At 41.8% G+C, this 15630-nt stretch overlaps 1 protein-coding gene across 1 annotated transcript in view; it reads right to left on the bottom strand.

Moving 5' to 3' along the window:
- Window positions 1–975: 975 nt before the first annotated feature.
- LOC139394616 (C-type lectin domain family 4 member M-like) overlaps window positions 976–15630 on the bottom strand; it is a 30767-nt gene continuing 16112 nt past the window's right edge. The window contains exons 2-6 of the mRNA XM_071142716.1: window positions 5095–5196; window positions 4599–4946; window positions 4230–4366; window positions 2452–2561; window positions 976–1559 (exon numbers count right to left, since the gene is read on the bottom strand). Coding sequence (XP_070998817.1) covers window positions 1427–1559; window positions 2452–2561; window positions 4230–4366; window positions 4599–4946; window positions 5095–5196 — 830 coding nt within the window. The 3' untranslated portion in view covers window positions 976–1426. The remainder of the gene's footprint in view (window positions 1560–2451; window positions 2562–4229; window positions 4367–4598; window positions 4947–5094; window positions 5197–15630) is intronic.

The following is a 15630-nucleotide window of genomic DNA, read 5'->3' as shown; positions in this document are numbered from 1 at the left end:
CATGTTAGATCTACTATTATACAGTAGAGAGAACAGTCCTCATAGACTCCATGTTAGATCAACTATTATATAGTAGAGAACAGTCCTCATAGACTCCATGTTAGATCAACTATTATACAGTAGAGAGAACAATCCTCATAGACTCCATGTTAGATCAACTATTATATAGTAGAGAACGGTCCTTCTAGACTCCATGTTAGATCAACTATTATATAGTAGAGAACAGTCCTTCTAGACTCCATGTTAGATCAACTATTATACAGTAGAGAGAACAGTCCTTCTAGACTCCATGTTAGATCAACTATTATACAGTAGAGAACAGTCCTTCTAGACTCCATGTTAGATCAACTATTATACAGTAGAAAACAGTCCTTCTAGACTCCATGTTAGATCAACTATTATACAGTAGAGAACAGTCATTCTAGACTCCATGTTAGATCAACTCTTATACAGTAGAGAACAGTCCTTCTAGACTCCATGTTAGATCAACTATTATACAGTAGAGAACAGTCCTTATAGACTACATGTTAGATCAACTATTATACAGTAGAGAACAGTCCTTCTAGACTCCATGTTAGATCAACTACTATACAGTAGAGGACAGTCTATCTAGACTCCATGTTAGATAAGTTATTGTACAGTAGAGAACAGTCCTTCTAGACTCCATGTTAGATCAACTATTATATAATAGTATATAAATGTTACATTTTCTCTCTGTTTATCCACTCGTATGTTTAGAATAATGCTGCTTTTCTAATAACCAACTTGGTTGGTTTCATGCGAGTAACTGATTGACTGGAAGGAATCCACACTATCACTGAATAAGCAATTTCCCAGTACACCCAGAACATTGCTCTGGGAACCAAAAGGAGTATCTCAGTTTCGAGGTAAGAAGCCTGGTGTGGTATCGGTCAGTCTCATGCAGGAACCAACCGTGCTGATATGACTTGTTTGTGTACAAAGAGTCTCAAATCAAATCAAATCAAACTTTATTTGTCACATGCTCCGAAAACAACAAGTGTAGACTTTACCGTGAAATGCTGACTTACAAGCCCTTAACCAACAGTGCAGTTCGAGAAGAGTTAAGACAAATATTTACCAAGTAAACTAAAATAAAAAGTAATAATAATAAAAATTAACATCAATAAATTCTATGACTGTGATAATAAAGATTGATTCATTTCCTTGGATTTTTTGTCCTTAGTGGTGAATTTCCGCAACAACAGAGAGAACAGTTTTTCTGTTATCGATTCATTGTATTGGTGTTGCATATGTTCTGTTATTTTTATTATAATGTGTTATACATTTGTATTGTTATATATTGTATGTACTTTGCAAGGTAAGTTGAATGAGCAGAAAATAGTTTACGTTTGATAGTACTTAGCATAATCTTATTTAGCAGTTCAGAGAGTACCGAGGATGAATCCTATTTCTCACAGATCCATCTGTATTTATAGGAACAGTCATAGTCCCACCAAGCTCCTGTGTCTGATGACCTGGAGTAGAAATACACACAATTCTCTGCTCTTCCACCATTAGGCTCTCCACTGTTCCAATACCTGTAGAAGAAACAACACATAGAATCAGACAGTCCACTGTTCCAATACCTGTAGGAGAAACAACACATATAATCAGACTGTCCACTGTTCCAATACCTGTAGAAGAAACAACACAGAATCATAGAATCAGGCTGTCCACTGTTCCAATACCTGTAGAAGAAACACCACACATAATCAGACTGTCCACTGTTCCAATACCTGTAGGAGAAACAACACATAGAATCAGGCTGTCCACTGTTCCAATACCTGTAGGAGAAACAACACATAGAATCAGGCTGTCCACTGTTCCAATACCTGTAGGAGAAACAACACATAGAATCAGACTGTCCACTGTTCCAATACCTGTAGGAGAAACAACACAGAATCAGACTGTCCACTGTTCCAATACCTGTAGGAGAAACACCACACAGAATCAGACTGTCCACTGTTCCAATACCTGTAGAAGAAACAACACAGAATCAGACTGTCCACTCTTACAATACCTGTAAAAGAAACAACACAGAATCAGACTGTCCACTGTTACAATACCTGTAGAAGAAACAACACAGAATCAGACTGTCCACTGTTCCAATACCTGTAGAAGAAACAACACATAGAATCAGGCTGTCCACTGTTCCAATACCTTTAGAAGAAACAACACAGAATCAGACTGTCCACTGTTCCAATACCTGTAGAAGAAACAACACAGAATCAGACTGTCCACTGTTCCAATACCTGTAGAAGAAACAACACATAGAATCAGACTGTCCACTGTTCCAATACCTGTAGAAGAAACAACACAGAATCAGACTGTCCACTGTTCCAATACCTGTAGGAGAATCAGGCTGTCCACTCTGAACCTACTTCTCCAGACAGTGATGTCATAGTGACACAGAATTCATTAATGTCTTACTTTGTGGTCAGTGGTGTGTAGTCCACCCATTTCCAGGTCCCTTCAGAAACAGAGTCAGTCAGACCAATCCAGACATAGTTCTTTACCCCGCATAACCAATTGACAAATGTCTGTAGATGTGGAAGAGATTCAACATTGTTAATACCTAGCCATTTCTACTCGCTGTCTCGCTCGCTCCCTCTAAATTAATTTCAATTCAATTTAAGAGCTTTAATGGCATGGGAAACATATGTTAGCACTGCCAAAGGAAGTGAACTAGATAATAAACAAAAGTGAAATAAACAATAGAAATGTAAACACTTACAACAGTTCCAAGACAATAATACTTCAGATATTATGAGCAAGTAGATAAGTACAAAAGGGAAAATGAATAAACATAAATATGGGTTGTTTTTATATTTTGTTTGTTCTTCACTTGTTGCCCTTTTCTTGTAGCAACAGGTCACACATCTTGCTGCTGTGATGGCACACTTTGGTATTTCACTCAATATATCCAAGAGTTTATCAAAATTGGTTTAGTTTTTTTTCAAATTCTTTGTGGATCTGTGTAATCTGAGGGAAATATGTGTCTCTAATATGGTCATACATTTGGGCAGGAGGTTAGGAAGTGCAGCTCAGTTTCCACCTCATTTTGTGGGCAGTGTTGCACATAGCCTGTCTTCTTTTGAGAGCCATGTCTGCCTACGGCGGCCTTTCTCAATAGCAAGGCTATGCTCACTGAGTCTGTACATAGTCGGTACATAGTCAAAGCTTTCCTTCAGTTTGGTCAGTCACAGTGGTCAGGTATTCTGCCACCGTATACTCTCTGTTTAGGGCCAAATAGCATTCTAGATTTTTTGTTATTTCTTTCCAATGTGTCAAGTAATTATAATTGAGTTCTCTCATGATTTGGTTAGGTTTAATTGTGTTGCTGTCCTGAGGCTCTGTGGGGTCTGTTTGTGAACAGAGCCCCGGGACCAGCTTGCATTGGGGACTCTTCTCCAGGTTCATCTCTCTGTAGGTGATGGCTTTGTTATGGAAGGTTTGGGAATCGCTTCCTTTTAGGTGGTTGTAGAATTTAACGACTCTTTTCTGGATATTGATAATTAGCGGGTATCAGCCTAATTCTGTTCTGCATGCATTATTTGGTGTTTTACGTTGTACACAGAGGATATTTCTTTAAGAATGATGCATGCAGAGTCTCAATTTGATGTTTGTCCAATTTTGTGAAGTCTTGGTTGGTGAGCGACAACCTCACCAGACCTCACAGCCATAAAGTGCAATAACTGAATAACTGATTCAAGTATTTTTTGCCAGATCCTAATGGGTGTGTCAATTTTATGTTCCTTTTGATGGCTTAGAAGGCCCTTCTTGCCATGACTCTCAGATCCTTCACAGCTTTGTGGAAGTTACCTGTGGCGCTGATGTCTAGACCGAGGTAAGTATAGTTTTTTTGTGTGCTCTAGGGCAACAGTGTCTAGATGGAATTTGTATTTGTGGTCCTGGCGACTGGACCTTTTTTTGGAACACCATTATTTTTGTCTTACTGACATTTACTGTCAGGGCCCAGGTCTGACAGAATCTGTGCAGAAGATCTAGGTGCTGCTGTAGGCCCTCCTCGGTTGGTGACAGAAGCACCAGATCATCAGCAAACATTTGACTTCAGATTCTAGGATGGTGAAGACCGGGGCTGCAGACTGCTCTAGTGCCCTCACCAATTATTTGATATATATGAAGAGGGAGGGTATTAAGCTGCATCCCTGTCTCTCTCTCTCTCTCTCTCTACCACACACACACACCTGTTGTTCTTGGTTCTTGATGACAACCAGGTCTGCTCCTCTATATCTGCAGTCCTGTCTGCTCTCCTCCCAGGATTTTTTCTCAGTAGAGACGTAGTAACAACTGCTACCAAGCTTCTTCCATCCTCGCGGACAAACTATAAGTTGAACATTTCCTTCTTTAGTCACTTTATTACAACATTTAATTAAATATAAATCAAACACTCAAGGAAGACGGGTACTAACTAATGGACAGTTTGGAAGTCGGACTTTGTTTCACACATTTTTCATTTAAATATTTCCTTTAAAGTTGAATTGCCTGTTTGTAAGTGACATGTGAACTGATACAGAGACTGTCAAACAGAACAGTCATTAGACAATTTGACTCACCTTTCTCAACTAAAGATTGTTTCAGACGTTCTGTCTCTTTCTGTAGCTGGTCTCTCTCTTTGGTCAGGGTGTTGTATCTAGTCTGTAGCTGGTCTCTCTCTTTGGTCAGGGTGTTGTATCTGGTCTGTAGCTGGTCTCTCTCTTTGGTCAGGGTGTTGTATCTGGTCTGTAACTGGTTTCTCTCTTTGGTCAGCGTGTTGTCGCTAGTCTGTAGCTGGTCTCTCTCTTCGTTCGGGGTGTTGTTGCTAGTCTGTAGCTGGTCTCTCTCTTCAGTAAGGTTGTTTCCGCAAGTCTGTAACTGGTCTCTCTCTTCAGTCAGGGTGTTGGAACTGGTCAATTGGTTTCTCTCTGTGAAACAATACGACCAATGAACAAGGTAACAGTGGAATTTGGTGAACTTGCTGAATGTAATTGACTGGAATATAAATGTAATTGATCCCTGGTCATTACACCACTGATGATGAAGAATGTTTGAGTGAGAACATATCAAACTCACGGTAGAGAAACAGGCCTATGATCCCAGCCAGTAGGAGAACACACAGCAGCCCCAGACACACTGCAGCAGCTCCAGAGTATCTCTTCCACCACTGACAAGACACTGAAGCACAAATTATTACCAGAAAAACTTGCTGTATTTGTGTCTAATTTTGTGTCCATTTGCTGTTTGAATCACTGAGGGAAATACACAAGATTGACAAGGGACAGAACACCAGAACTGAGTTCCAGAACCTCACATATTCTACTGCTTGACTTCCAGAACTACTTCCAGAATATTGGCGTAAACATAGTGCAGAGTTCAGGCACCCAAAATGATTGCCGGCACCTATTTCAATCAAAATCATACTTAATTTGTCATTTGCTTCGTAAACAACAGACTTTTCCAACAATGCAGAGTTAAATATACAACATTAAAAATAGTGACACAATAAATAAATACACAGCAAAGAAGAATAACAAGTCTAAATAACATGGCTACAGTGCATTTGGAACGTTTTCAGACCTCTTTACTTTCTCTCCATTTTGTTACGTTACATTTCCTGGGGTTTGCCAATTTTTACAGACGTTCCACTCTCACCTCCCCCTCCACTCCGTTCCACTGGACTCCTGAGACAGAGGCAGCGTTCCTGGAACTCACCGCTTCACCTCCACTCCTCACTCAACCAGACCCAGAACTATAGTTCATCATGGAGGTGGACGCCTCCGACAACGGGGGAGGTGCTGTTCTGTCCCACTCTGATCAGAAGCTCCAAAAATGTGCATTCTTTTCCCGTAAGCTCTCACCTGCAGAGAGGAATTTTGACGTCGGTAATTGGGAACTCCTGGCAGTTAAGCTGCCTCTTGAGGTTTGGTGTCACTGGCTGGAGGGCTCTGTTATCCCTCCCATTCATTGTGTGGACTGACCATAAAAACCTGTCCTACATCCAGACCGCCAAACGTATGAACTCCCGGCAAGCCAGATGGCCGTTCTTCAACGGTAGATTCAATTTCAAACTTACTTATCGCCCCGGTTCTAGGAATACCAAGCCTGACGTCCCGCCTGTTCACCACCGACAACATTTGCGAACAGCATCATGTTGTGGGGGTGCTTTGCTGCAGGAGGGACTGGTGCACCCTCATAAAATAAGCTGGCATCACGAGGAAATTAAATTATGTGGATGTATTGAAGCAACATCTCAAGACATCAGTCAGGAAGTTAAAGCTTGGTCACAAATGGGTCTTCCAAATGGACAATGACCCCAAGCATACTTCCAAAGTTGTGGCAAAATGGCTTAAGGACAACAAAGTCAAGGTATTGGAGTGGCCATCACAAAGCCCTGACCTCAATAACATAGAAAAGTTGTGGGCAGAACTGAAAAAGCTTGTACGAGCAAGGAGGCCTACAAACCTGACTCAATTACCCCAGATCTGTCAGGAGGAATGGGCCAAAATTCACCCAACTTATTGTGAGAAACCTGTGGAAGGCTACCCGAAACGTTTGACCCAAATTAAACAATGTAAATGCAATGCTACCAAATACTAATTGAGAATATGTAAACTTCTGATCCACTGGGAATGTGATGAAAGAAATAAAAACTGAGATAAATCATTCTCTCTACTATTATTCTGACATTTCACATTCTTAAAATAAAGTGGTGATCCTAACTGACCTAAGACAGGGAATTTTTACAAGGATTAAATGTCAGGAATTGTGAAAAACTGAGTTTAAATGTATTTGGCTATGGTGTATGTAAACTTCTGACTTCAACTGTATATAGATATATATATATTTAGCATTTGGCATTTCTGCTATATATATAAAATGAAAATCTGAAATGTCTTTATTCAATAAGTCTTCAACCACTTCAACCTAAATAAGCTCATGAATCATTTGCTTAACATGTCACATAATAAGTTGCAATGAATCACTTTGTGTGCAATTATAGTGATTAACCCTCTAGAGTCTAAGCCGGGGGTGGTGGGGGAGGGTTTGAGCCGTGGGAGATGGGAGGGTCTAAGCCGGGGGAGTGGGGGAGGGCCTGAGCCGGGGTGGTGGGGGAGGGTCTGAGCCGTGGGAGATGGGAGAGTCTAAGCCGGGGGTGGTGGGGGAGGGTCTGAGCGGTGGGAGATGGGAGGGTCTGAGCGGTGGGAGATGGGAGGGTCTAAGCCGGGGGAGGTGGGAGGGTCTAAGCCGGGGGAGGTGAGGGAGGGTTTGAGCCGTGGGAGATGGGAGGGTCTAAGCCGGGGGAGTGGGGGAGGGTCTGAGCCGTGGGAGATGGGAGGGTCTAAGCCGGGGGTGGTGGGGGAGGGTCTAAGCCGGGTTGGTGGGGGAGGGTTTGAGCCGGGGGTGGTGGGGGAGGGTCTGAGCCGGGGGTGGTGGGGGAGGGTTTGAGCCGTGGGAGATGGGAGGGTCTAAGCCGGGGGAGTGGGGGAGGGTCTGAGCCGGGGGTGGTGGGCGAGGGTCTAAGCCGGGGGAGTGGGGGAGGGTTTGAGCCGACATATGGAATTGTTTTAAGATACCAAGGATTATTTAGCTATTTGATTTATAGAAACACATTGAATAACAGATTCACTACGTGGAAGAACAGATTGTCATTACTGCTATTAGCCAATAGAAACACATTGAATAACAGATTCACTACGTGGAACAACAGAAAGTCCCCAAAAATACCAGAAGGAAGTTTGTTCTGAAGTGTCTGTCCTCTATCTGAGAGATATTAGAAAGATCAGTAAACATTTTATTATTTTTTTTTTCATGTATTTATCCCCTTATATTAGGCAATAAATTATCTCCATATATACGTCCACTAAATATATATATAAATACTTCCATTCACTTTTTTTTAGTGGTACTGGGGACCTTCAGAGTCGTGTGAGGCTTGTGGACGTCCTAAATGGAGAACCCATCATGTTTGTGAGAGTCTCATCTTTCAATAGAGCATAATAGTTTGTAGGTCATAATAGTTTGGACGCTACGTAAGATTTTGAGAAAAGACCGATTCCCTTTTTGTACGGAATACAGGGAGGCAATCCAACACAACACATTACTGAGTACTTCTCTCAACATTTTTAATCATAGTGGGGGCTGCATCATGTTATCAGTATGCTTGTAATTTTTAAGGACTGGGGAGTTTTTCAGGATAAAATAATATCATAGAATTGAGCTAAAGCACAGGAAATATCCTAGAAGAAAACCTGTTTCAGTCTGCTTTCCACCAGACAACCTACAACACAAGGCCACATCTACACTGGAGTTTGCAAAGTTACAGTTGGGATTGAAATCTTCTTGCAAACCTATGGTAAGACTTCAAAATGGTTGCCAACTAATGATCAACAACTAATTTGACAGAGCTTGAAGAATTTTGAAAATAATAAATGGGCAAATATTGTACAATCCAGGTGTACAAAGCTCTTAGAGACTCACCCAGAGACTCACAGCTGTAATCGCTGCCAAAGGAGATTCTAACATGTATTGACTTGGGTGTGAATATTTATGTAAATGAGAACTGTGTGTGTGTGTGTGTGTGTGTGTGTGTGTGTGTGTGTGTGTGTGTGTGTGTGTGTGTGTGTGTGTGTGTGTGTGTGTGTGTGTGTGTGTGTGTGTGTGTGTGTGTGTGCGTGTGTGTGTGCGTGTGTGTGTGCGTGTGTGTGTGTGTGTCAGCATCTAGCACTACACCAGGTTAAACTGTTACCTGAATGTTGATCACCAACTCCATCCTTCTTGCATGGCATGATGGGTCTTTCATTGTTGTAAATGATTTTGATCATCAATGTCAATGGTCTCTATTTTATTTATTTTTTATGCCACGAAATCCATCGCAGTTTTCATAGATTTCCTCTGACATCTTTACACACGTGTGTTGAAATGCAGTAACTTCTACTGTTGTATCTTCTACTGTTGTATCTTCTACTGTTGTATCTTCTACTGTTGTAACTTCTACTGTTGTAAAGTCTGCTGATATCTCAGTTGTAGGTTCCTGTCTGTTCGCTGCACAGCTGGAGTCTCTGTGTGACTCAGTCTAATATCAGAGACAGTTTTAACAGTCAACCTCATTAAAGGGGAAACTGTCTAACCAATAGTACGACACTAACCACCACCATGTGACCACAGACTTATTTTCTGAGAACCATGTTTGTTTACCACAGTGAAGATTAGTTTGTATATTTAGTTTATATTAGTTTAGTTTACTACAGTGTAGATTAGTTTGTATATTTAGTTTATATTAGTTTAGTTTACGACAGTGTACATTAGCATTGAAGTGACAATATATTCACATGGAGTAAAATGGGACCCTGTGAATTCACACGTCACAGACCATGAGTCTGGTTTTGAGAGGTTACGTAGCACTACACAGCTGATTCTAGTAACCAAAGATTGAGGATAAATTAGTTATTATCTTTGTAGTGTTGTGTCAAAAAACTAAAATGTGCACCTCTTGGGGTTCCCAGGACCGAGTTTTGCCCTCTGTGGTCGGCCATCAATGATAGAGTTGTATCATTCTGTACTGTCTCCTGTGTGACATGAACACCAGAGATAATAGTTATTCAGAGATGTCTCTGTCTTTCTCAGAGAGGGCCTATGGTCTACATTTAGTGTCTCCCGTGTGACATTGACAGCAGAGACAATAGTTATTCAGAGACATTTATTCACACTTCTCCTTTCTTCTTCTGTGGAAGGGAGGAGGGGGAGGCCTAAATGTGTAACGTTCTCACAAATATTGTCTCTCTCTCTCCATCTCTCTCCTTCTATGTCTGTCTCTCTGTGTATCTCCCTCACTCTCTCCCCTACAATCTGTCTATCTGTCCTGTGAAACATTGACACCAGAGATAATAGTTTTTCCAGAGATGTCTCTGTCTTTCTCAGAGAGGGCCTAAGGTCCACATATACTGACTCCTCCATTCTCTATCTACATCGAAAGAAGTTGGAGGACAATAACTGCACTGCACACTAACTATCTCCCTGTTTATCAGAGACTGTATGGTGTCACGAAGTACAGAAGTGTTAATGGGTATAAGAACAGCTCTCTGTCACATGTTTCTAACTGGAAAAAAGGCAAACAACTTACTGTAAACTACGTGTTGATAATTTGCATAAGACCTGGCTCAGATTAGAGCACTTCACTTCTCAAGGGGTGTGTCTGACAAGTCCTGTGTGTAATTCCTCCCTTCAACAGTAATAAGGGGTGTGTGTGTGTGTGTGTGTGTGTGTGTGTGTGTGTGTGTGTGTGTGTGTGTGTGAATAGGAGAGAGAGAAAGAGGAAGTGAGAGGTTGAAAATTGTGTTCTTGGTTACCATCCATGTCTCTCCACCCATCTGTTGTCAGGGAAGCCTCCAGTGGGGGTAAAGGTTACATTACAGTCTACACACCTCACACACTGACACATACACCTCACACACTCACATACACACCTCACACACTCACACACACACCTCACACACTCACACACACACACCTCACACACTCACACACACACCTCACACACTCACATACACACCTCACACACTCACACACAAACCTAAATCACTCACGTACACACCTCACACACTCACACACAAACCTCACACACTCACGTACACACCTCACACACTCACATACACACACACACCTCACACACTCACATACACACACACACACCTCACACACTCACATACACACACACACCTCACACACTCACATACACACACACTCACATACACACACTCACATACACACACTCACACCTCACACACTCACATACACACACTCACACCTCACACACTCGCACACACACACACACTCACATACACACACTCACACCTCACACACTCACATACACACACACTCACATACACACACTCACATACACGCACTCACATACACACACTCACACCTCACACACTCACATACACACACTCACACCTCACACACTCGCACACACACACACTCACATGCACACACTCACATACACACACTCACATACACACACTCACATACACACACTCACACCTCACACACTCACATACACACACTCACACCTCACACACTCGCACACACACACACTCACATACACACACACTCACATACACACACTCACACCTCACACACTCACACACTCACATACACACCTCACACACTCGCACACACACACACTCACATACACACACTCACATACACACACACACCTCACACACTCACATACACAAACTCACACCTCACACACTCACATACACACACACTAACATACACACACTCACATACACACACTCACATACACACACTCACACCTCACACACTCACATACACACACTCACACCTCACACACTCGCACACACACACACACTCACATACACACACTCACACCTCACACACTCACATACACACACACTCACATACACACACTCACATACACGCACTCACATACACACACTCACACCTCACACACTCACATACACACACTCACACCTCACACACTCGCACACACACACACTCACATACACACACTCACATACACACACTCACATACACACACTCACATACACACATACACACACTCACATACACACACTCACACCTCACACACTCGCACACACACACACTCACATACACACACACTCACATACACACACTCACAGACATGAGCCTCCAAAGCCTGGCTCAGGGGGTAATTAATGAAAAATGTGTGTGTGTGTGTGTGTGTGTGTGTGTGTGTGTGTGTGTGTGTGTGTGTGTGTGTGTGTGTGTGTGTGTGTGCGTCAACCAACCGAAGACCTCGACTCAACGGGATAAATTCTGGTCACACCCTGAGGTTTCTAAAACTGTTTGAATTACGTGTGCTTATAACATAACTTATGTAGCAGGCAAAACCCTGAGTACTAACTTTTTAGATTTTTTTTTCTTCCCCTCTCTGTTCACTATTTTGTCTTTGCCATTGGATATTTAATAGGAACCTATTTTCATTTCCTACCGCTTCCACACGATGTCGCCAGTTTTTGGAATATGGTTAAGGTTATTCTTTTGTGCTATGAAGAAGTAGGCCAACTCGGAACTGGGGACCCTTTTGTGAGTTGCACAAGACGTGTAGAGCAGAGTTTTTTTTTTCTTTTCGTTCATGTATTGAATACAGATGGCCCCGTCTCCAATTTGATGGATTATTAACATTTAAAAATACCTCACGTTGTATTACAAAGTAGTTTGAAATATTTTGGCAAAGTTTATAGGCAACTTTTGAAATGTTTTGTTTTTTGTAAGCTGTTTTTTTCTGGATCAAACGGACTTTATAAATGGACATTTTCGATATATATGGACGGAATTAATCGTACAAAAGGACCAATTGTGATGTTTATGGGACATATTGGAGTGCCAACAAAAGAAGCTCGTCAAAGGTAATGCATGTTTTATATTTTATTTCAGCGTTTTGTGTAGCGCCTGCTACGCTAGCTCTTTTGTTTACTACTGGTGCAGATGGCTGCAGGCTATCAGATAATAGCTTCTTATGCTTTCGCCGAAAAGCATTTTTTCAATCTGACATGTTGGCTGGATTCACAACGAGTGTAGCTTTAATTGAGTATCTTACATGTGTGATTTAATGAAAGTTTGAATTTTATAGGATTTTAATTGAATCTGGCGCTCTACATTTCCCCTGGCAATTGGCCAGTTGAGACGCTAGCGTCTCGCTATCCTCAATTAATTTAACCGCTGTGTCAGATTATTTGTATTTTTTTTACGGAAAAAGCAAACCACGCAATAATCTGAGTTTGTCGCTCAGAGACATTCACAACCCAAGAAGATATTCGCCATGTTGGAGTCAACATAAATCAGAAATAGCATTATAAATATTCACTTAACTTTGATGATCTTCGTCAGAATGCACTCCCAGGAATCCCAGTTCCACAATAAATGCTTGATTTATTCCATAAAGTCCATCATTTATGTCCAAATAACTCATTTTGTTAGGGCGTTTAGAAAACAAATTGAAACTCACGAGGTGCGGACAAGTACTGCAGAAATGTCAGATGAAAATTCAAAAAAGTTATATTACTGGTCGTAGAAACAAATCAAACGATGTATAGAATCAATCTTTAGGATGTTTTTATCATAAATGTTCATTAATGTCCCAACCGTAGAATTCCTTTGTCTTCAGAAAAGCAAATGGAATGGGGACTACCTCTCATGTGAACGTGCATGGTCAGCTCCTGACTGATGGCAGACCTCTGACTCATTCCCCGCTCATTCGGCCCCACTTCACAGTAGAAGCATCAGACAAGGTTCTAAAGACTGTTGACATCTAGTGGAAGCCTTAGGAAGTGAATATGACCCCATAGACACTGTATATTCAATAGAGTTGAAAAACTACAAACCTCAGATTTCCCACTTCCTGGTTGGATTTTTTCTCAGGTTTTCGCCTGCCATATGAGTTCTGTTATACTCACAGACATCATTCAAACAGTTTTAGAAACGTCAGAGTGTTTTCTATCCAGATCTACTAATGATATGCATATATTAGCATTTGGGACTGAGTAGGAGGCAGTTTACTATGGGCACGCTTTTCATCCAAATGTGAAAATGCTGCCCCCTATCCATTAGAAGTTAAGGCCCATTTTCAGGTATTAAAGGTCAAAAAATGGTAATATGGCGGCTAATCTGACCACATCACGTCAAAGTACATGAACCTACGGTGTAAGGAAAGAAAAACAAGCCATTTATCTATCGTAATCGCTAAAATCACCATTAAACCAGAGAGATTTAAGTGACATGGATTTTGCAAACCTGAAACACAGGAAATAGATGGCTGAAAAACAGATTCTCAGGTGGGGGGGTGGCTACTTTTCCAGGTGTGTTTGTGTTTGTAAGATATATATAGTGTCATGCCCTTATCTGTTTCACCTGTCCTTGTGCTTGTCTCCACCCCCCTCCAGGTGTTGCCCATCTTCCCCAATTATCCCCTGGGTATTTATACCTGTGTTTTCGGTCTGTGCCAGTTTGTCTTGTTCAATCAAGCCTACCAGCGTTTAGTGTCTCAGCGCCTGCTTTTTCCTGCCTCTCTTTTCTCGCCCTCCTGGTTTTGACCCCTTCCTGTCCTGACTCCGAGCCCGCCTGCCTGACCACTCTGCCTGACCCTGCCTGCCGTCCTGTACCTTGGCCCCACTACTCTGGATTACCAACCTCTGCCTGACCTGACCCTGGGCCTGCCTGCCGTCCTGTACCTTTGCCCCCACTCTGGATTACCAACCTCTGCCTGACCTGACCCTGAGCCTGCCTGCCGTCCTGTGCATTTGCCACCAATCTGGATTACCGACCTCTGCTTGACCTGACCCTGGGCCTGCATGCCATCCTGTACCTTGGCCCCACTACTCTGGATTATCGACCCCTGCCTGCCCCTGCCTGCCTTGACCTGTCGTTTGCCTGCCCCTGTTGTTACAATAAACATTGTTACCTCTACACAGTCTGCACATGGGTCTTAACTGAAATCTGATACATGGTACATTCACATTTTGAGTCTTAGAGGGTCAGAGATTTGATACAGCAGAGAGAACAGTCCTTCTAGACTCCATGTTAGATCAAATATTATACAGTGGAGAACAGTCCTTCTAGACTCCATGTTTGAGTTTGAGTTTATTTAATTTTTACAGGGACAGTGCACATTAATCAACGTTTCAGTAAAAGTGACGGTTTTAGCCAGCCGGCTAATTTTCAACCGCAGTCCCTGTTAGATCAACTATTATACAGTAGAGAGAACAGTCCTTCTAGACTCCATCTTAGATCAACTACTATACAGTAGAGAGAACAGTCCTTCTTGACTCCATATTAGATCAACTATTATACAGTAGAGAACAGTCCTTCTAGACTCCGTCTCAGATCAACTACTATACAGTAGAGAACAGTCCTTCTAGACTCCATGGTAGATCAACTATTATACAGTAGAGAACAGTCCTTCTAGACTCCATGTTAGATCAACTATTATACAGTAGAGAGAACAGTCCTTCTAGACTCCATGTCAGATCAACTATTATATAATAGTGTGACATTTTATCTGTGTTTATCCACTCATATGTTTAGAATTATGCTGTTTTTCTAATGTCCAACTTGGTTGGATTCATGCGAGTAACTGATTGACTGTACAGTACATGGGCGGAATCTAAACTGTCACTGTATAAACAATTTCCCAGTACACCTAGAACATTGCTCTGGGAACCAAAAGGAGTATCTCAGTTTCAAGGTAAGAAGCCTGGTGTGGTATCAGTCAGTCTCATGCAGGAACCAACCGTGCTGATATGACTTCAAATCAAATCAAACTTTATTTGTCACATGCCACGAATACAACAAGTGTAGACTTTACCGTGAAATGCTGACTTACATGCCCTTAACCAACAGTGCAGTTCGAGAAGAGTTAAGACAAATATTTAGCAAGTAGACAAAACTAAAAAGTATTAATAATAAACATTAACATTAGGATTGTATTGAGTCAGTGAACCTCTGTGACTGTGAATTCCTTAGTGGTGAATTTCCTCAACAACAGACACAACAGTCCTTCTCTTATCAAGTCATTGTATTGTTATTGCATATAGTTTTATTATA

Source organism: Oncorhynchus clarkii, unplaced genomic scaffold, assembly GCF_045791955.1.
Source record: "Oncorhynchus clarkii lewisi isolate Uvic-CL-2024 unplaced genomic scaffold, UVic_Ocla_1.0 unplaced_contig_9842_pilon_pilon, whole genome shotgun sequence".
Lineage (NCBI taxonomy): Eukaryota > Metazoa > Chordata > Actinopteri > Salmoniformes > Salmonidae > Oncorhynchus > Oncorhynchus clarkii.
Note: the sequence above shows the minus strand (reverse complement) of the source record. Positions and strands in the feature narration are given on the sequence as shown.